Source organism: Cordyceps javanica, chromosome 7, assembly GCF_051103115.1.
Source record: "Cordyceps javanica chromosome 7, complete sequence".
NCBI classification, from domain to species: Eukaryota; Fungi; Ascomycota; class Sordariomycetes; order Hypocreales; family Cordycipitaceae; genus Cordyceps; species Cordyceps javanica.
In genome coordinates, this window is record NC_139301.1 from 3133613 (window position 1) to 3148749 (window position 15137).

Sequence of the window (15137 nt, forward strand, 5' to 3'; positions counted from 1 at the left end):
GGATCACCTCGTCTGGATTTCTTCCTCGACATCTTTGCGACCAGAGAAGGTGGGCAGGTGGGTTACCCCAAGTACAAGCCACATGGAAACCCCTGGCCCTGGCTGGTCCGTTTCTGTCAGCTATTCTTTGCTTTTTAGTTTGAAAAGACCCCGCGCTTCAGCTTGGCAGTGAATAATGTAGTATACTTAATGCCCACACTACATACACTCTGGGGCCGCATCAGCATTCAACTTTTCACCGTACCCGATTCTGGTAGATTGTTTGTTGGCAAGAAGCAACGTTGGGACGAAAATGCCACTTCCCACTAATAAGGGCAGGGGTCGGGTGGAGGAAAGGCTTGGTCGGGAGCATTTAGCTCCCGCCACGAAATATAGTTAGGGGTTATCAAGCCAAAGCTAGCTCATCGTAAATTGTAATAGTACTTATAAAGCCCCCAAGTCGCGACGGATGCCTCAGCTGCGGTACAGTACACATACATGTCTGTCTGCGCTCACCCCCAAAGGCACGCCCCCCCCCAAATCGACTATTACGTGTTTTTCTTTTCTTTTCATATATTCTAAGTCTGCCTCCCCATGGTTATCCACTTGGCCAGCGGGCCAAAGCTGCCCGTTGAGAAGAGTCTAACGTCTGGTCAACCAGGCTCGCACACCTCGTCTACACATACACATGCCACATGCAGAAATAACTCCATGCCCCTCCCATTCACTGTAACCATGCTTGGTACCCAGTGTAGCCCACAAGGGGTCCTCCCCGGGGCCAATGATCATGGAGACCGCTGTGTGCCAAGCACTGAGTAGGAAAGCTGCAAGACTGAAGCTACAAATGACCCAGAAGTCCTGTGCTGGTGGCGGTGGCAGCTTTTTCCTTTTTTCTTTCTGAGAATGGCCTTGTTGCTTTGGACCCGTTCACTTTCCTATAATAGCTCCGGTAAGCCGTAGCTAAGCTGGGCCGTTTTCTTCTGTACGCTTTTCGGGTTGAAACAAGGTTCTCTTTGCAGCTGTTCTTCCAGAACACACACACTTGCTCTTCATCGACACGTGGGTCTTGCTCCCCCCGAGCTTCTTTTCTGATGGTTTGAAAGTTTCTTTCGTATTCTCAAATCTCTTGACGCAACACCTTGCACAGCTCTGCTCTTCAACCAGAACACCCAAGTGATTGTCCGATTAGCATTTCGGCAAATCATGGCTCCTACCAGTCATGAACTAGGAAACATGTCCACGGCCACGGCCAAAGGCATGCGCGCCGTGGAAGACCCTTCCGGCCCTCACAGCGAGCAAGCGTCCAAGAGCGACTACGCTGATAACGAGCAGCTTGCGCGCCTGGGCAAGAAGCCTGTTCTCAAGGTAAGGACTACACAAGCCGCGGAATAGAAAAAAAAGAAGTTGAAATCAAGCCCGTTGTAAACTGTCCGCGCCCCGGGGTACTAATTGTTGGACGTTGATAGCGAAACTTTGGATTCATGTCCATTCTCGGATTTTCTTGCACAATCCTCATCACCTGGGAGGCCACCCTCGTCCTGTCCGCGCAGGGTCTCGGCAACGGCGGCTACGCCGGCGTCGTCTACGGCTACATCATTGTCTGGCTCGGCAACATCAGCGTCTTCACCACGCTCTCCGAGCTGGCCTCCATGGCCCCGACCTCGGGCGGGCAGTACCACTGGGTCGCCATGCTGGCGCCGCGCCGCTGCGCCAAGTTTCTCAGCTACATCACCGGCTGGCTCGCGGTGGGCGGCTGGCAGGGCTCCGTCGCGTCGTCGGCCTACCTGACCGGCACCATGATCCAGGGCATGATCGCCATGAACAACGCCGACACCTACGTTCCGCAGCCCTACCAGGGCACGCTCCTGTTCTGGGCCATCATGCTCTTCGCCGTCTTCATCAACGCCGTCGTCAGCTCCGCCCTGCCGAAATTCGAAGGCCTCATCCTGGTCTTGCATGTTCTCGGCTTCTTTGCCATCTTGATCCCGATGGTGTCTCTCGGATACCACGGCGACGCGCACCAAGTCTTTACCGAGTTCCGGAATGGCGGTGCCTGGCCGACGCAGGGTCTGTCCTTCATGGTTGGTCTGGTTGGCAACGTCTTTGCTTTCGTTGGTGAGATTTGAAAACGTCAAACTGCAAGTTGATTCATTCTTGTTCTCTGACACACAAACAGGTGTTGACGCTGCTTTCCACATGTCGGAGGAGACTCTCAATCCCGCCGTCACGGTCCCTAAATCGATCTTCCTTAGCATGCTCATCAACGGTACGACTGGTTTCGCCATGACCATTGCAGTCCTGTTTTGCATCCAGAATCTAGAAGGAGTTCTCAAGTCGCCAACTGGTTTCGCCCACATGCAGCTCTTTCTGGACTCGACTGGGTCGGTCGCTGGCTCAACCGTCATGGCCGCCATCATTACGATCCTCGGCGCCTGCGCTACAGTCGGCATGCTCGCCTCGACGTCTCGGGTTTTCTGGTCGTTTGCGCGCGATCGTGGCCTCCCATTCTGGCGTGTTCTCTCTCGGGTCGACGCCCGCACCACAGTGCCTCTGTGGGCCATCACTTGCACGACCTGCATTGCCTGTCTCCTGGCTCTCATCAACCTTGGCTCGGCTACTGCTTTGAATGCCGTCATTTCCCTCTCCATTTCCTGTCTCTACTTGTCCTACTTCATCTGCGCCAGCCTGCTGCTGTACCGACGCACAACCAAGGGATTCCAGATGCCCGGTGCCTCGGAGCTGCCTGCTCTTGCAAACACTTCCGGCGCCGAGCTTGTCTGGGGACCGTGGCGCTTGCCAGGTGCGCTTGGTGTTGCCAACAACGCCTTCAGCTGCATTTACCTCATTGTCATCTTCTTCTTCAGCTTTTGGCCCGGAATGATGAACCCCACGGCAGAGACTATGAACTGGGCGTCTGTCGTTACCGGTTTCATCATCATCTTCAGCATTCTGTATTACGTGTTTTGGGCCAGGAAGGAATACGAGGGTCCGATTGTCGAAATTTGAGTGGAAGCTACGGCTGCTCGAGTGTACTACCTACCCATATATCTTATAATAGTCATGTTTTTCCAGCAGAACTAGTTTTCAAAAGTAATGCGATTCTTATCAGCACTCACTTGGTTGTAAATAATTAGAAACTCGCCACATTAAAATGCTAAAATAGGCTGTCATGGTGGTCATTTGTCCGTACTGGCGTAGGCCAGCTTGCCAAGTATCGGCGAGTGCTATAACTTATAAGTAAGTCACCCCGCATTTTGTCGTGCCGCCGATCGCGGGGAAGCATCAACAACTCTCCATCAGCATGCATGCCCGGCTGCGGTAGACGCGTACTTCTCGATCCGACATTACTTTCCGTAAAACGCCCCCGTGCCCTTGCTTCTTTTCGCCCTCGTCTACTGCTAGAGTTCATTCCGAGCCTAGAGCGCACAACTAGGGCTCCATTGCGAAGTGGAAGCATCTCCGCCCTACCACAATCTGCTAACCCAGCCCGTCTCACTGCCAAACTCATAATGCCGTCTTCCCCGATTGTCGGCGGCCGAAAAGGCGAGAATTTCCGCTTCACAGTCCTCACCGACGGCCTTGTCCGCTACGAATGGGCGCCAGATGGTGACTTTGAGGATCGACCGTCTGCATTTGCGGCCAATCGCGACCACTGCGAGATACCTGATTATCGGCTCGTGGAATCGAGCAGCTCTGTTGAGATTTTCACGGACCGCTTTCATCTTACTTATAACAAGGCCAAATTTACCCCAGAGGGTCTCTTTGTGCGTGTATACGGCCACCTCGGGACAACGTGGCGATACGGCCAAGGTCATGAGACGCTTGGCGGCACATATAGAACGCTCGACGGCGTCAACGGTCGCGTTCAGCTTGAGCCTGGCGTAACATCGCGCAAGGGTTTCGCAAACGTTGATGACACCAGTATGCTCTTTACCGACGATGGATTCATCGCGCCCAGGAAGCCTGGCCCCGACAGAGTAGACTCCTACTTGTTCTGCTATGGCCACGATTATCGCGATGCTGTCAAGGCCCTTTATCGGGTGTCGGGGCCGCAGCCGCTGCTTCCGCGCTGGGCACTTGGCAACTGGTGGTCTCGCTACTACGAGTACACTGCTGATTCATACCTGGAGCTCATGGATACGTTCAGAGAGAAGCGCATCCCGCTGTCCGTCGCCGTCATTGACATGGATTGGCATTGGGTCAAGGACCCCCGCGTCGCAGAGGCCAGGGCATCCGGATGGTCGGGGTACTCCTGGGACACAAACCTCTTCCCGGAACCTCGGAAATTTGTAGATGAGCTTCACAAGCGCGACCTGAAAGCTACGCTGAATGAACACCCCGCCGACGGTGTTGCAAAGTACGAAGACATGTACCAAACCATGGCCAAGGCTCTACGACACGACACGTCGCATGGCGATCCGATTCCCTTCAACATCACTGATCCAGAGTTTCTCAAAGCGTACTTTGGTATTCTTCTGAAGCACATCGATGACGATGGGCTTGATTTCTGGTGGACCGACTGGCAGCAGGGCACTCACTCTTCCCTGCCTGGCATTGATCCCCTCTGGGTTCTGAACCATTTCCACTTCCTTCACAATGGGCGCCTGCAGAAAAGCCGTCCCGAATCTGAGCGCAGTCACCCAATGGTATTTTCTCGCTACGCCGGCCCGGGCAGCCACCGGTATCCAGTCGGATTCTCGGGCGACACAATCACCAGCTGGGAGTCTCTCGACTTTCAGCCCGAATTCACGGCAACGGCCAGCAACATTGGCTACGGGTGGTGGTCCAACGACATTGGAGGGCACATGTGGGGAAGTCGTGATGACGAACTAACCTCTCGCTGGGTTCAACTCGGGGTTCTATCGCCAATCATGAGGCTGCATTCGACCAAGAATCGATGGGTCACCAAGGAGCCCTGGAAGCTCCCGACCGGCTCCGGCCAGGGCCCGCAAGACGTTGTCGTCAAATTCATGCGCCTTCGTCACAGGCTTCTTCCCTACCTGCACACCATGAACCGCCGGGCTGCTGAGCATGGCGAACCCTTGATCCAGCCCGTGTACTGGGAACACCCTGAGCGCGACGAGGCATACGGTGTGCCCAATCAGTATTACTTTGGCTCGCAGATGCTGGTCGCACCCATCACATCACCTCAGAACCGCGGCACCAAGACTGGCAAGGTCAAGGCGTGGTTGCCTCCCGGCACATGGGTCGATTTCTTCACCGGTGTCGTGTACGATGGGAACCGCAGCATGTGGCTGAGCAGAACGCTGGACAAGATGCCTCTGCTCATGCGCCAGGGTGCTATTGTCCCGCTAGATGCTGCCTTGGAAGGCACCAATGGCGCGGCCAATCCTCGGGGCTTCGAGATTGTCGCTGTAGTCGGGGCTGATGGACGATTCGACATTCTCGAAGAGGACGAAAGTGCCGAGGGAAGCGCGGACAAGGCACCGTGGGTCAAAACTTCCATTTCCTTTGACCAACGCAGGGGCATCCTCTCGATTGGACCCAATCGCAGCGGAGCGCTCGCATATTCAAGGACATGGAGTGTCCGTCTGCTGGGTGTTCGCAACTTTGACGGTATTACTGCTTCCATCGGCGGCGTCTCGAAAGCCAAAATCTCGATGACGTCGGTCGAGAACGGTACCGTGGTGGACCTTGGTCGCATAGCCCCAGGCGACACAGCCATTGTCTATCTAGGCCCGAATCGACAGCTGGCAGTCAACGACCCGGAGTCTCTCATCTATCCTATTCTCTACGATGCCCAGGTCGGTATCCAGTTGAAAGAGAAGATTGATGAGATCATTAGCCCCAAGGACGTTCCTGCGTCTATCCGAGCTACGCAGGTGGCCGCGCTGGACATGGATGAAGACCTCCGCCACATTCTAAACGAGTTTTTCCTAGCCGATAGACGGAGCTAGTTTCAAGGCAGTTATTTTATTTCGTGCTGTCTCTATCTATAAGTCTCATATCTTCTGGGTAGCTGCATTCGAAATTCGATAGCCGGAAATTCCTCATCTCAATTTACATTACCAAAATCATCTTATCACCGTCTCCTTCTACGTGGACAGGCTCTATTCGCGACGATAACAGATTAAAATGGTGTATGCTACCAAGAATATCCAGGACAGTGGTTTCAGACCAAAGTCAAAGGCGAGGCGACTCCATGCAACTAGAATCGCCGCCTAGCCAGACAAACGATGAAAGCGGATTCAGGAACAAACCTGGCAGCTGTATAAAGTCAGATCGGGTGATCAGGGACAGAATTTCCGTCCAGACTAGACGAAGCTTCGGCATTACCCACAGCAGATGGATGTTAGTCAAGCTTGGAAACCACAGTTCTACAGAAGCACCGCAATAGGAAGGGGTGGAACTCGTTAAATGAAATCAAACGTGTTTATATAAATAAAGTAATTAAGGAAAGTTGATGAAACTAATTAAATACAATTCACATCCAAAGATTCACATCTTCATATTAACAGTGAATCATCTGCCCATCTCTGTTTGATGGTTTATTTCTGGCAATAGCCCTTGCATCTGTTCGTGTCCACGCTCTTGTTGGCCAGGACACAGGCAGCATACTGCTTCTTGCAAATGAGATCCTTGACGAGGCCAAGAGTACGCTTCTCGTGGCGGCTGCTGTTAGCCGACGACTGCTCCAGGCCGCGTCCATGGAGACCACCCTTGTCGAAGAGGCAGGTGAGGTCGTTGGCAGCCAGACACTGATCGAGCTGGTACTTGCAAGCAGCCTGGCAAGCGTTGCTGATACCAGGCTTGGGGAAGATAGGGCACTTGAAGGAGTCAGGGTGGTCGTACAACTTGAAAGCGCCGCTGCCGAAGGTCTTGGCGTCATCGTTGCAAGAAACGATGGGCAGAGGGATACCGCAGACAGGGTTGCCGGGGCCGAACTTGTGAAGCCAGCTGGAGCCCTCGGCGCAGATGTTCTCGGGGCTGGGAGGGCAAGTAGTAGGAGTAGGGGTGGGGGTGGCAGTCTTGGTGGACGTGCAAGGCAGGAGAGTGGTGGTGACGGTAGGAGGCTCGGTGTGAGTGACATCGCAGGTCTTCTTGCTGCAGCCACCCACGACACAGCTGAGACAGCACAGCTTGATGGCCTTGCAGCGAGCAGCATAGTCAAAGCAGCCGGCAGTGTTCAAAAGGCCAGCATGCAAGAAGCAGATGGGAACCTGGACAGCGCAAGAAGCGGCGGCCTCGAGGCACGAGATGCCATCAGTCCAGTCAGGCTCGGGCTTAGGGCACCAATCTCCGACCTGGTTGGGGCAGCCCGAAGGAGTGGGTGTAATGACAACGGGGCAGAGAGTCGAGGTAGTGAAGGTCGACGACGGCTTGGTCGTGGTTGTAGGGGGAGTGGTAGAGGGGATAGGTGTCGTTGTCGGAACCGTCACAGAAGTGGTAGAAGACGGCGGGACTCCAGTGCTGGAAGGAGGAATGACAGGAGTCGTAGTCGAGGTAGACGGAACTCCGGTGCTGGTAGGAGGAACGGTCGGTGTGCAGCTGTTAGATGTGCCAGGAGGACAAGTCTGGGGGCCACCGGGGACGTCAGTGCAGCTGGCCGAGCCAGGGTTGCAAGGGGTTGTCGTGGGAGGAACCTGTGTGCTGCTAGCAGGAGTGGTAGTAGGCACAGGAGTGGTAGGAGAGGTAACAGGGCCGGTGCTGGTGGCAGGACCAGTAGAGCTAGGCTCAGGACCAGTGCTGGTGGCGGGGCCAGTAGAGCTGGGCTCGGGGCCGGTACTAGTGGCAGGAACGGTCGGTGTGCAGCTGTTGGATGTACCCGGAGGGCAGGTCTGAGGGCCACCAGGGACATCAGTGCAGCTAGCCGAGCCAGGGTTGCAAGGTGTGGTCGTGGGAACCTGTGTGCTGCTAGCAGGAGTGGTAGTAGGCACAGGAGTGGTAGAAGAGGTAGCAGGGCCGGTGCTGGTGGCGGGACCGGTAGAGCTGGGCTCGGGGCCGGTGCTGGTGGCAGGGCCGGTGCTGGTGGCGGGACCGGTAGAGCTAGGCTCGGGGCCGGTGCTGGTGGCAGGGCCGGTGCTGGTGGCGGGACCGGTAGAGCTGGGCTCGGGGCCGGTACTAGTGGCAGGAACGGTCGGTGTGCAGCTGTTGGATGTACCCGGAGGGCAGGTCTGAGGGCCACCAGGGACATCAGTGCAGCTAGCCGAGCCAGGGTTGCAAGGTGTGGTCGTGGGAACCTGTGTGCTGCTAGCAGGAGTGGTAGTAGGCACAGGAGTGGTAGAAGAGGTAGCAGGGCCGGTGCTGGTGGCGGGACCGGTAGAGCTAGGCTCGGGGCCGGTGCTGGTGGCAGGGCCGGTGCTGGTGGCGGGACCGGTGGAGCTGGGCTCGGGGCCGGTGCTGGTGGCGGGAACAGTTGGTGTACAGCTGTTAGAAGTGCCAGGCGGGCAGGTCTGGGGACCACCAGGGACTGTGGTGCAGCTGGCCGAGCCAGGGTTGCAAGGAGTGCTGCTGGCGGGAGTGGTGCTAGGTCCAGGAGTGGTAGAGGTGGCAGGACCAGTCGAGCTAGGCTCAGGACCAGTGGAGGTGGCAGGGCCGGTAGAAGTGGCAGGACCAGTCGAGCTAGGCTCAGGACCAGTAGAGGTGGCAGGACCGGTAGAAGTGGCAGGACCAGTCGAGCTGGGCTCGGGACCAGTGCTGGTGGCGGGGCCGGTGCTAGTGGCAGGAACAGTTGGTGTACAGCTGTTAGAAGTGCCAGGCGGGCAGGTCTGGGGACCACCAGGGACTGTGGTGCAGCTAGCCGAGCCAGGGTTGCAAGGAGTGCTGCTGGCGGGAGTGGTGCTAGGTCCAGGAGTGGTGGAAGTGGCAGGGCCAGTCGAGCTGGGCTCAGGACCAGTGCTGCTAGGAGTACCAGAGGTGGCAGGACCAGTAGAAGTGGCAGGGCCGGTCGAGCTGGGCTCAGGACCAGTGCTGCTAGGAGTACCAGAGGTGGCAGGACCAGTGGAAGTGGCAGGGCCAGTCGAGGTAGCAGGGCCAGTGGAAGTGGCAGGGCCGGTCGAGCTGGGCTCAGGACCAGTGCTGCTAGGAGTACCAGAGGTGGCAGGACCAGTAGAAGTGGCAGGGCCGGTCGAGCTAGGCTCAGGACCAGTGCTGCTAGGAGTACCAGAGGTAGCAGGGCCAGTGGAAGTGGCAGGGCCAGTCGAGGTAGCAGGGCCAGTCGAGCTAGGCTCAGGACCAGTAGAAGTGGCAGGGCCAGTCGAGCTAGGCTCAGGACCAGTACTGCTGGGAGTACCAGAGGTAGCAGGGCCAGTGCTGCTAGGCTCAGGGCCAGTCGAGGTGGCAGGGCCAGTGGAAGTGGCAGGGCCGGTCGAGCTGGGTTCGGGACCAGTCGAGGTGGCAGGGCCAGTCGAGCTAGGCTCAGGACCAGTAGAAGTGGCAGGGCCAGTCGAGCTAGGCTCAGGACCAGTCGAGGTAGCAGGGCCAGTCGAGCTGGGCTCAGGACCAGTCGAGGTAGCAGGGCCGGTCGAGCTGGGCTCAGGGCCAGTCGAGGTAGCAGGGCCAGTCGAGCTGGGCTCAGGGCCGGTGGAAGTGGCAGGGCCGGTCGAGCTGGGCTCAGGGCCAGTCGATGTAGCAGGGCCAGTCGAGCTAGGCTCAGGGCCAGTCGAGGTAGCAGGGCCAGTCGAGCTGGGCTCAGGACCAGTAGAAGTGGCAGGGCCAGTAGAAGAGGCAGGGCCAGTGCTGCTGGGCTCAGTGCCGGTGCTGCTGCCGGTGCCAGAAGTGGCAGGGCCAGTGCTGCTCGGCTCGGGACCAGTAGAAGTGGCAGGGCCAGTAGAAGAGGCAGGTCCAGTGCTGCTGGGCTCAGTGCCGGTGCTGCTGCCGGTGCCAGAAGTGGCAGGGCCAGTGCTGCTAGGTTCGGGGCCAGTAGAAGTGGCGGGGCCGGTAGAGGAGGCGGGTCCAGTGCTGCTGCCGGTGCCAGATGTGGCAGGGCCAGTGCTGCTAGGTTCGGGGCCAGTAGAAGTGGCAGGGCCGGTAGAGGAGGCCGGTCCAGTGCTGCTGCCGGTGCCAGATGTGGCAGGGCCAGTGCTACTAGGCTCGGGGCCAGTAGAGGAGGCGGGGCCGGTAGAGGAGGCGGGGCTGGTGCTGCTACCGGTACCAGATGTGGCAGGGCCAGTGCTGCTGGGCTCAGTGCCGGTGGAAGTACCGGAGGTAGCAGGGCCAGTAGAGGTGGCGGGGCCGGTAGAGGAGGCGGGTCCGGTGCTGCTACCGGTACCAGATGTGGCAGGGCCGGTGCTGCTGGGCTCAGTGCCGGTGGAAGTACCGGAGGTAGCAGGGCCAGTGGAGGTGGCGGAACCAGTAGACTGGCCAGAGCTGGTGCTGCCAGTCGCGGTTGCAGAGCTGGACGGGCCGACGCTGGAGGACGGGTTAGGACCAACAGTGCAGGGCTCGGTCGAGGCGAGATCCTTGGCGAAGTAAACGTTGATACGCTGGCTACCACCGCAGGTCTGGGCGCTGTCACCGTTGCAAGGCTTGTTGCATTCCGAGTCGGGGGCCTTGGTCGCGTACGGGTTGAGGTTGGAGTCGCACCAACACTCGCCGCCGTACTCGACACCAGCATAGGCATAACCTTGGGTCTTGCAGGTAGAGATACACTTGTCAGGGGTCAGGCCAGGAACGTTTGCGGGGTGGCCAAGAGTGCGGCCATGGCTGCTGTTGTCGGTGTAGCAGCCTTGGGACTTGTAGTCGGCGTTGGTGACCTCATCGGGTCCCTTGGAGAAGGTAGGGTCCTCCCAGACGGAGAAGGCATTCTGGCCACCGCAAGACTCGGAGGGATCGCCACTGCACTTGTAGTTGCACTGGTTGACATGGACCTGCTCGCCACCCTGAATGTTACCGCAGTAGCATACACCGTAGTATGTGAGAGCAGCGTAGCGGTACGAGTTGCCTATATACCAATTAGCCATTGGACTATCATGTTGGACCATTCCTATCACGTACCCTTGCAGACAGCAGTACACTTGGCAACAGTCATGGAGCCCTGGTCGGCGGAGGAGCGGAAGTCGAAGGGGCTGCTGCCATCCTTGGAAGCAACGCAACCAGCGCATTGGAAAGGAGGGAATGGCTTGGGGCAGGCGGGCTGCTCGGTGTAAGAAGCCTGAGAGACTCCGAGCAGGGCCGCAAGCGCAACCGCGAGAACGCTGCGGGCGGGAGCCATGGCAGACGATCTCAGTTAGTAGCACGGGGTGGAAACGAATGTGTAGTGTAAGCCCTGTTCGACACGAAGAGAATGATTGTCGAATGAAAGCTGCAGACGCTGAGCACTTCCTCGAACCGTCGATGCAGAAGTTGATGAGATGCAAACTTGTGATGGGATGGAAGACCAATTGGTTTATATGCTGACCGGCGGATCCATCAGCAGGCGTAAACAGAGCCTCGCAACCCGGCCGGAGCCAGGTCCAAGCATGATCCAGGAAACGGTGAGTTTACCCGAGCTGTGTATGTCGCTAAGCAAGTGGACTGAAGCATAAGCTCGAGCGTTCGTTTTAGGATGTACCAGTAAGGCAAGTCTGCACCAGGCACACTGTCTGTTCTCCAGGAACTAGTTGCGAAAAACTCAACCGGCGCATTGACAATGGCATTGTGTTGGTGAAATTCCACCCCGCTCTCTTCTCGGGCCTCCATTCTGATGCAGCCATGCGTGAATACTGACGATATGTAGTGATTGCCATTTTCCTTCAAAGACAGCCCTGTCAGTATGGTCCTCATACTGTTTTCGACCACTTCGATCAATGACAGCAATGAAACCTAGCCATTTCGGCCAGAATGTGTTGACGACCAAACTACAGACTGGTTGGTGTAGCTTGGCATATACGCGATGGTGAGCATATTTTCCGCTTCGCATACAAAAGATAAAATTGCAGTTCGGTTTTCCGCTGACTACCATACCCAAAGAGGTTAATCAGGGGCAGCATGTTCCTTGCTGGGAGGCGGCAACCCACGGCCGTGCCCACGGCCATGTCGCGCATCATCCGAGCAGCGCAGGTCAAAGCCAGTCAACATCACTCTTTAGCGTGGAAGAGTCTAGACTGCTTCGGGTCTAGAGCCAACCCGAAAATAAACCTCGTCCGTCCGTGAATAACTATCCAAGCTGCCAAGGTTGTGTAGCCCTGGCGGGCTGAGACTGTGATGCGTCTGATACCATGCACCATGGTGAGGCTCATTGGTGCTGAGCCGAGCACTCAGCGCCGTACCTGTTTCGTTGGTTTGTGTGGAAGGTAGCGGATGGCCGCTCACCAGGGTATATCGGTTCTACCATGGTTCTTTGCTGGGTGGAGTCAGCCTCGCACTGAAACAATCGACACTCGGTAGTATGCCGTCTTTGCATGAAACCGGGGGCGAAAATCAACCAAGCTCGCAAGGCAGCCAGCTGGAGAGGAAACACGATGGGCCGACCAGGGCGGGCTATCGCACCGGGAGACTGGGCGATGATTCCAGTTTTTGTGCCAAGGATGAGATACGGAAAGTTTTGGATGAAAGATTGCCAATTTGCGGACAGTCTACTTACTTGCGGAGGTAATTTGGCGTGATGCCATCCGGGATGGAGGAGTAGCAAACGCTCACGAGCGCAGCGCGCGGGCAGTAAGCGTGTACTACCAGCGGCCTGCCTTTCAGTCTTTTCTTAGTCATTGGCTGAGACTTGCAACGGAAAGCCAGGCCAGACAGCCTGTTTCTTCAACAGCTTATTCTTTCATCACTCCGATTGAGTAAAGAGAAAAATCTTCTTCTTTTTTCTTCTTTTTTTGGGTGGGCAAACCGACGCCATCAAGCTTCTGAGAGCATTCTATGCATAATCCGAATTGCGCTGCCCCCGTTTGCCTCAATTAGCACGCATAAAGAACCGCTCGGTAGCGACTCCACAACTGTACCGGACGAGGGAATCGACCCAATCGCCGAGCGTCAAAACAGAGTGGGAATAGAGTTTTGTGTCAGGAGAATGCATGGGCCTGGCCATCTTCGAGGCCGGGGTGCTCGAACCGGCCCCGCGCAGCAGCTGTCTGGCCACACCGAGGCACGCACCAATGCGCCGCGCCAGAGGACTTGGGCCCCCAAGACCAGGACGGGCTGTATCACCTGTCGGTAAGGCCATCCCTGACCTCTCCACCGCGCGTCCGCCCGGAAGAGTCCTTGCCGCTAATAGCACACGTCGCTTGGTCGTTGTCTGAACCTGCAGACGACGCCGTGTGAAATGCGACGAGGTCAAGCCAGCTTGCCTGCGCTGCGCCTCAGGTGGGAGGGTCTGTGAGGGCTATGACAAGCTGCCAGCAGATCGTCCGGCATCGCCGCCGTCACCTTCAGCTTCGCGTGTACCTCCGTCGTCCCGGGCAGCAACGGGCACCGCGTCGTCGCTCATGGCCCCGCGGCCTCGCATCGCTTCTGGTCCTGCCGACGTCAAGGTCAACCTGGCCGACATGACCATGTTTGACGCGCTCCGCTTCCAGATCGCGGGCCTCGTCGCGGGGAGTTTCGACCATGCATTCTGGATGGTTGACGTGCTGCGGGCGTGCCAGGTGCAGCCGGCCATCTGGCACGCGAGCCTGGCCCTCATGGCGCTGCACCAGTCGCAGCGGCCTCAGGCCGTCGAGACGTTCCTCAGAGCCCGGCACGAGAAGCTGTCCATGACGCACTCGACGGCTGCCATCCGGCACGTCATTGCGCTGACCCGCCAGAGACACCTCTCGCAGGCCGAGCGGGAAACACTACTCCTGGCCAGTCTGCTCCTGGCGGCGCTCAGCACCATGCAGGGCGACCTCCCGCAGGCTGTAATGCACTCCGGCAACTGCATTCAGCTGTTTCATCAGTGGCGGTTCTGGGAGCAGCATCGGTCTTCGGCGACGCGCCGTGGTAGCATGCTGAATGCGGATTCGATTGGCGCCATCATTGCGCACGTCGAGCTGCAGCTGCTGAGCAGGTTGAAACACATAAACGTACCGCCTTGGGGTACGCCTGGCTCCCCACCAAAATGTTCGGATGTTTCGTTCCGCTCTTCCACGGACGCCTATCACGAGTTTCAGCCATTGTTTACTTCACTTGTTGGTCTATGGCAGTATGCAGATATGGGAGTCAAGGCACAGCCACGGCCTCAGATTGACATGAGGCACCCATACTTGGTTGAATTCCAGAGGTGGAAAGTAAAATTCGACGCGCTTCGTGCGTCTGGAGCGTCGGCCGGCGTGGACGCCGAAAGCATGCTGACCCTACATCTTCACTGGCACTTTATGCACATTGGCCTGACTGCCAACATATACATCGGTGAGGTCGCCTTTGACGAGTTTTTGCCCGTATTTAGAGATCTTGTAGTCGAGGCCGGAGAATTACTAAGGGTCCTGCCTACAAGCCCAAGCGCAGACATGACTGCACGGCCTGCGTTTTCCTTTACCATGTCTGTAGTCGAGGGTCTATTCTGGGCCGGTCACGGTTGCCGCGACCCAGCTACTCGCCGGGACATTTTACACCTTATAAAGGTCTGGCCGCGCCGCGAGGGCATATGGGACAATTCCCTCATGGCGGCCATGCTAGAAACGTCGATTGGGCTCGAAGAAAATGCATGGCGATCTGCGTCTCGTGGCGGGGCTTGCTGCTGCACCTGCGTGGCCGGCTCTTTTGTATGCAACGACCACCGGATCAATAGCCACATTGTTGAATTTCTACCTGGTGGCCGAGCCAGAGTGACGTTCGAAACAGTAGGTGACAGGCGAGGAAACAAGCCTGGTTTTGTCACGACACTGCCATAGCGCGTGGCTTATTACTTACAGTGTGAGTATGCCTTGTTAATTGAGATGCGTCACAACGGGCCAGATAAGCTTAACGCAGGAAAGACAAAATTGAGAATTGATGCATGAAACATTTATGGATCCTTTGAATAAGCGTGCTCAACGGGGTGTTCTTTGAGTATCTACTTCAGGAGTTTTCCTGTCATGCTTCAAGACCGCATTGTACCTATGCACCCAGAAAGCCACCAAAATGGGAAGGCCGCTGGTGCCACAATTGCCTTGCAGCATTTTGCAGCCACACTTTGCCAAGCCACCTCACACTCCAAGCACCTTGGCCAAGCCCAACTTTCAGCGACAGCACGCGGCACCATCCAACAGCCCATCCGGACCGCCCAACTCGTCCATCGTATCCGAACCGAACCGAGAAAA

At 57.1% G+C, this 15137-nt stretch overlaps 4 protein-coding genes across 4 annotated transcripts; 3 read left to right on the forward strand and 1 right to left on the reverse strand.

The window, feature by feature from the left end:
* Positions 1-1182: 1182 nt before the first annotated feature.
* On the forward strand, positions 1183-2985 carry V2A60_010427 (amino acid/polyamine transporter I; the record flags this gene model as incomplete). The annotated part of the gene is made up of 3 exons (XM_083261683.1): positions 1183-1344; positions 1446-2094; positions 2156-2985. The coding sequence occupies 3 exons, from the start codon at positions 1183-1185 to the stop codon at positions 2983-2985; spliced, it is 1641 nt and encodes a 546-aa protein (XP_083117809.1).
* Positions 2986-3488: 503 nt separating this feature from the next.
* V2A60_010428 (glycosyl hydrolases family 31-domain-containing protein) lies at positions 3489-5897 on the forward strand (the record flags this gene model as incomplete). Its single annotated transcript, XM_083261684.1, has 1 exon — positions 3489-5897. One exon carries the CDS (start codon positions 3489-3491, stop codon positions 5895-5897), a length of 2409 nt encoding a protein of 802 aa, XP_083117810.1.
* Positions 5898-6488: 591 nt separating this feature from the next.
* Positions 6489-11152, reverse strand: V2A60_010429 (uncharacterized protein; the record flags this gene model as incomplete). Its single annotated transcript, XM_083261685.1, has 2 exons — positions 6489-10882; positions 10936-11152. 2 exons carry the CDS (start codon positions 11150-11152, stop codon positions 6489-6491), a joined length of 4611 nt encoding a protein of 1536 aa, XP_083117811.1.
* A 1779-nt stretch (positions 11153-12931) lies between these two features.
* V2A60_010430 (Zn(II)2Cys6 transcription factor domain-containing protein) lies at positions 12932-14729 on the forward strand (the record flags this gene model as incomplete). The annotated part of the gene is made up of 2 exons (XM_083261686.1): positions 12932-13074; positions 13169-14729. The coding sequence occupies 2 exons, from the start codon at positions 12932-12934 to the stop codon at positions 14727-14729; spliced, it is 1704 nt and encodes a 567-aa protein (XP_083117812.1).
* Positions 14730-15137: the final 408 nt, after the last annotated feature.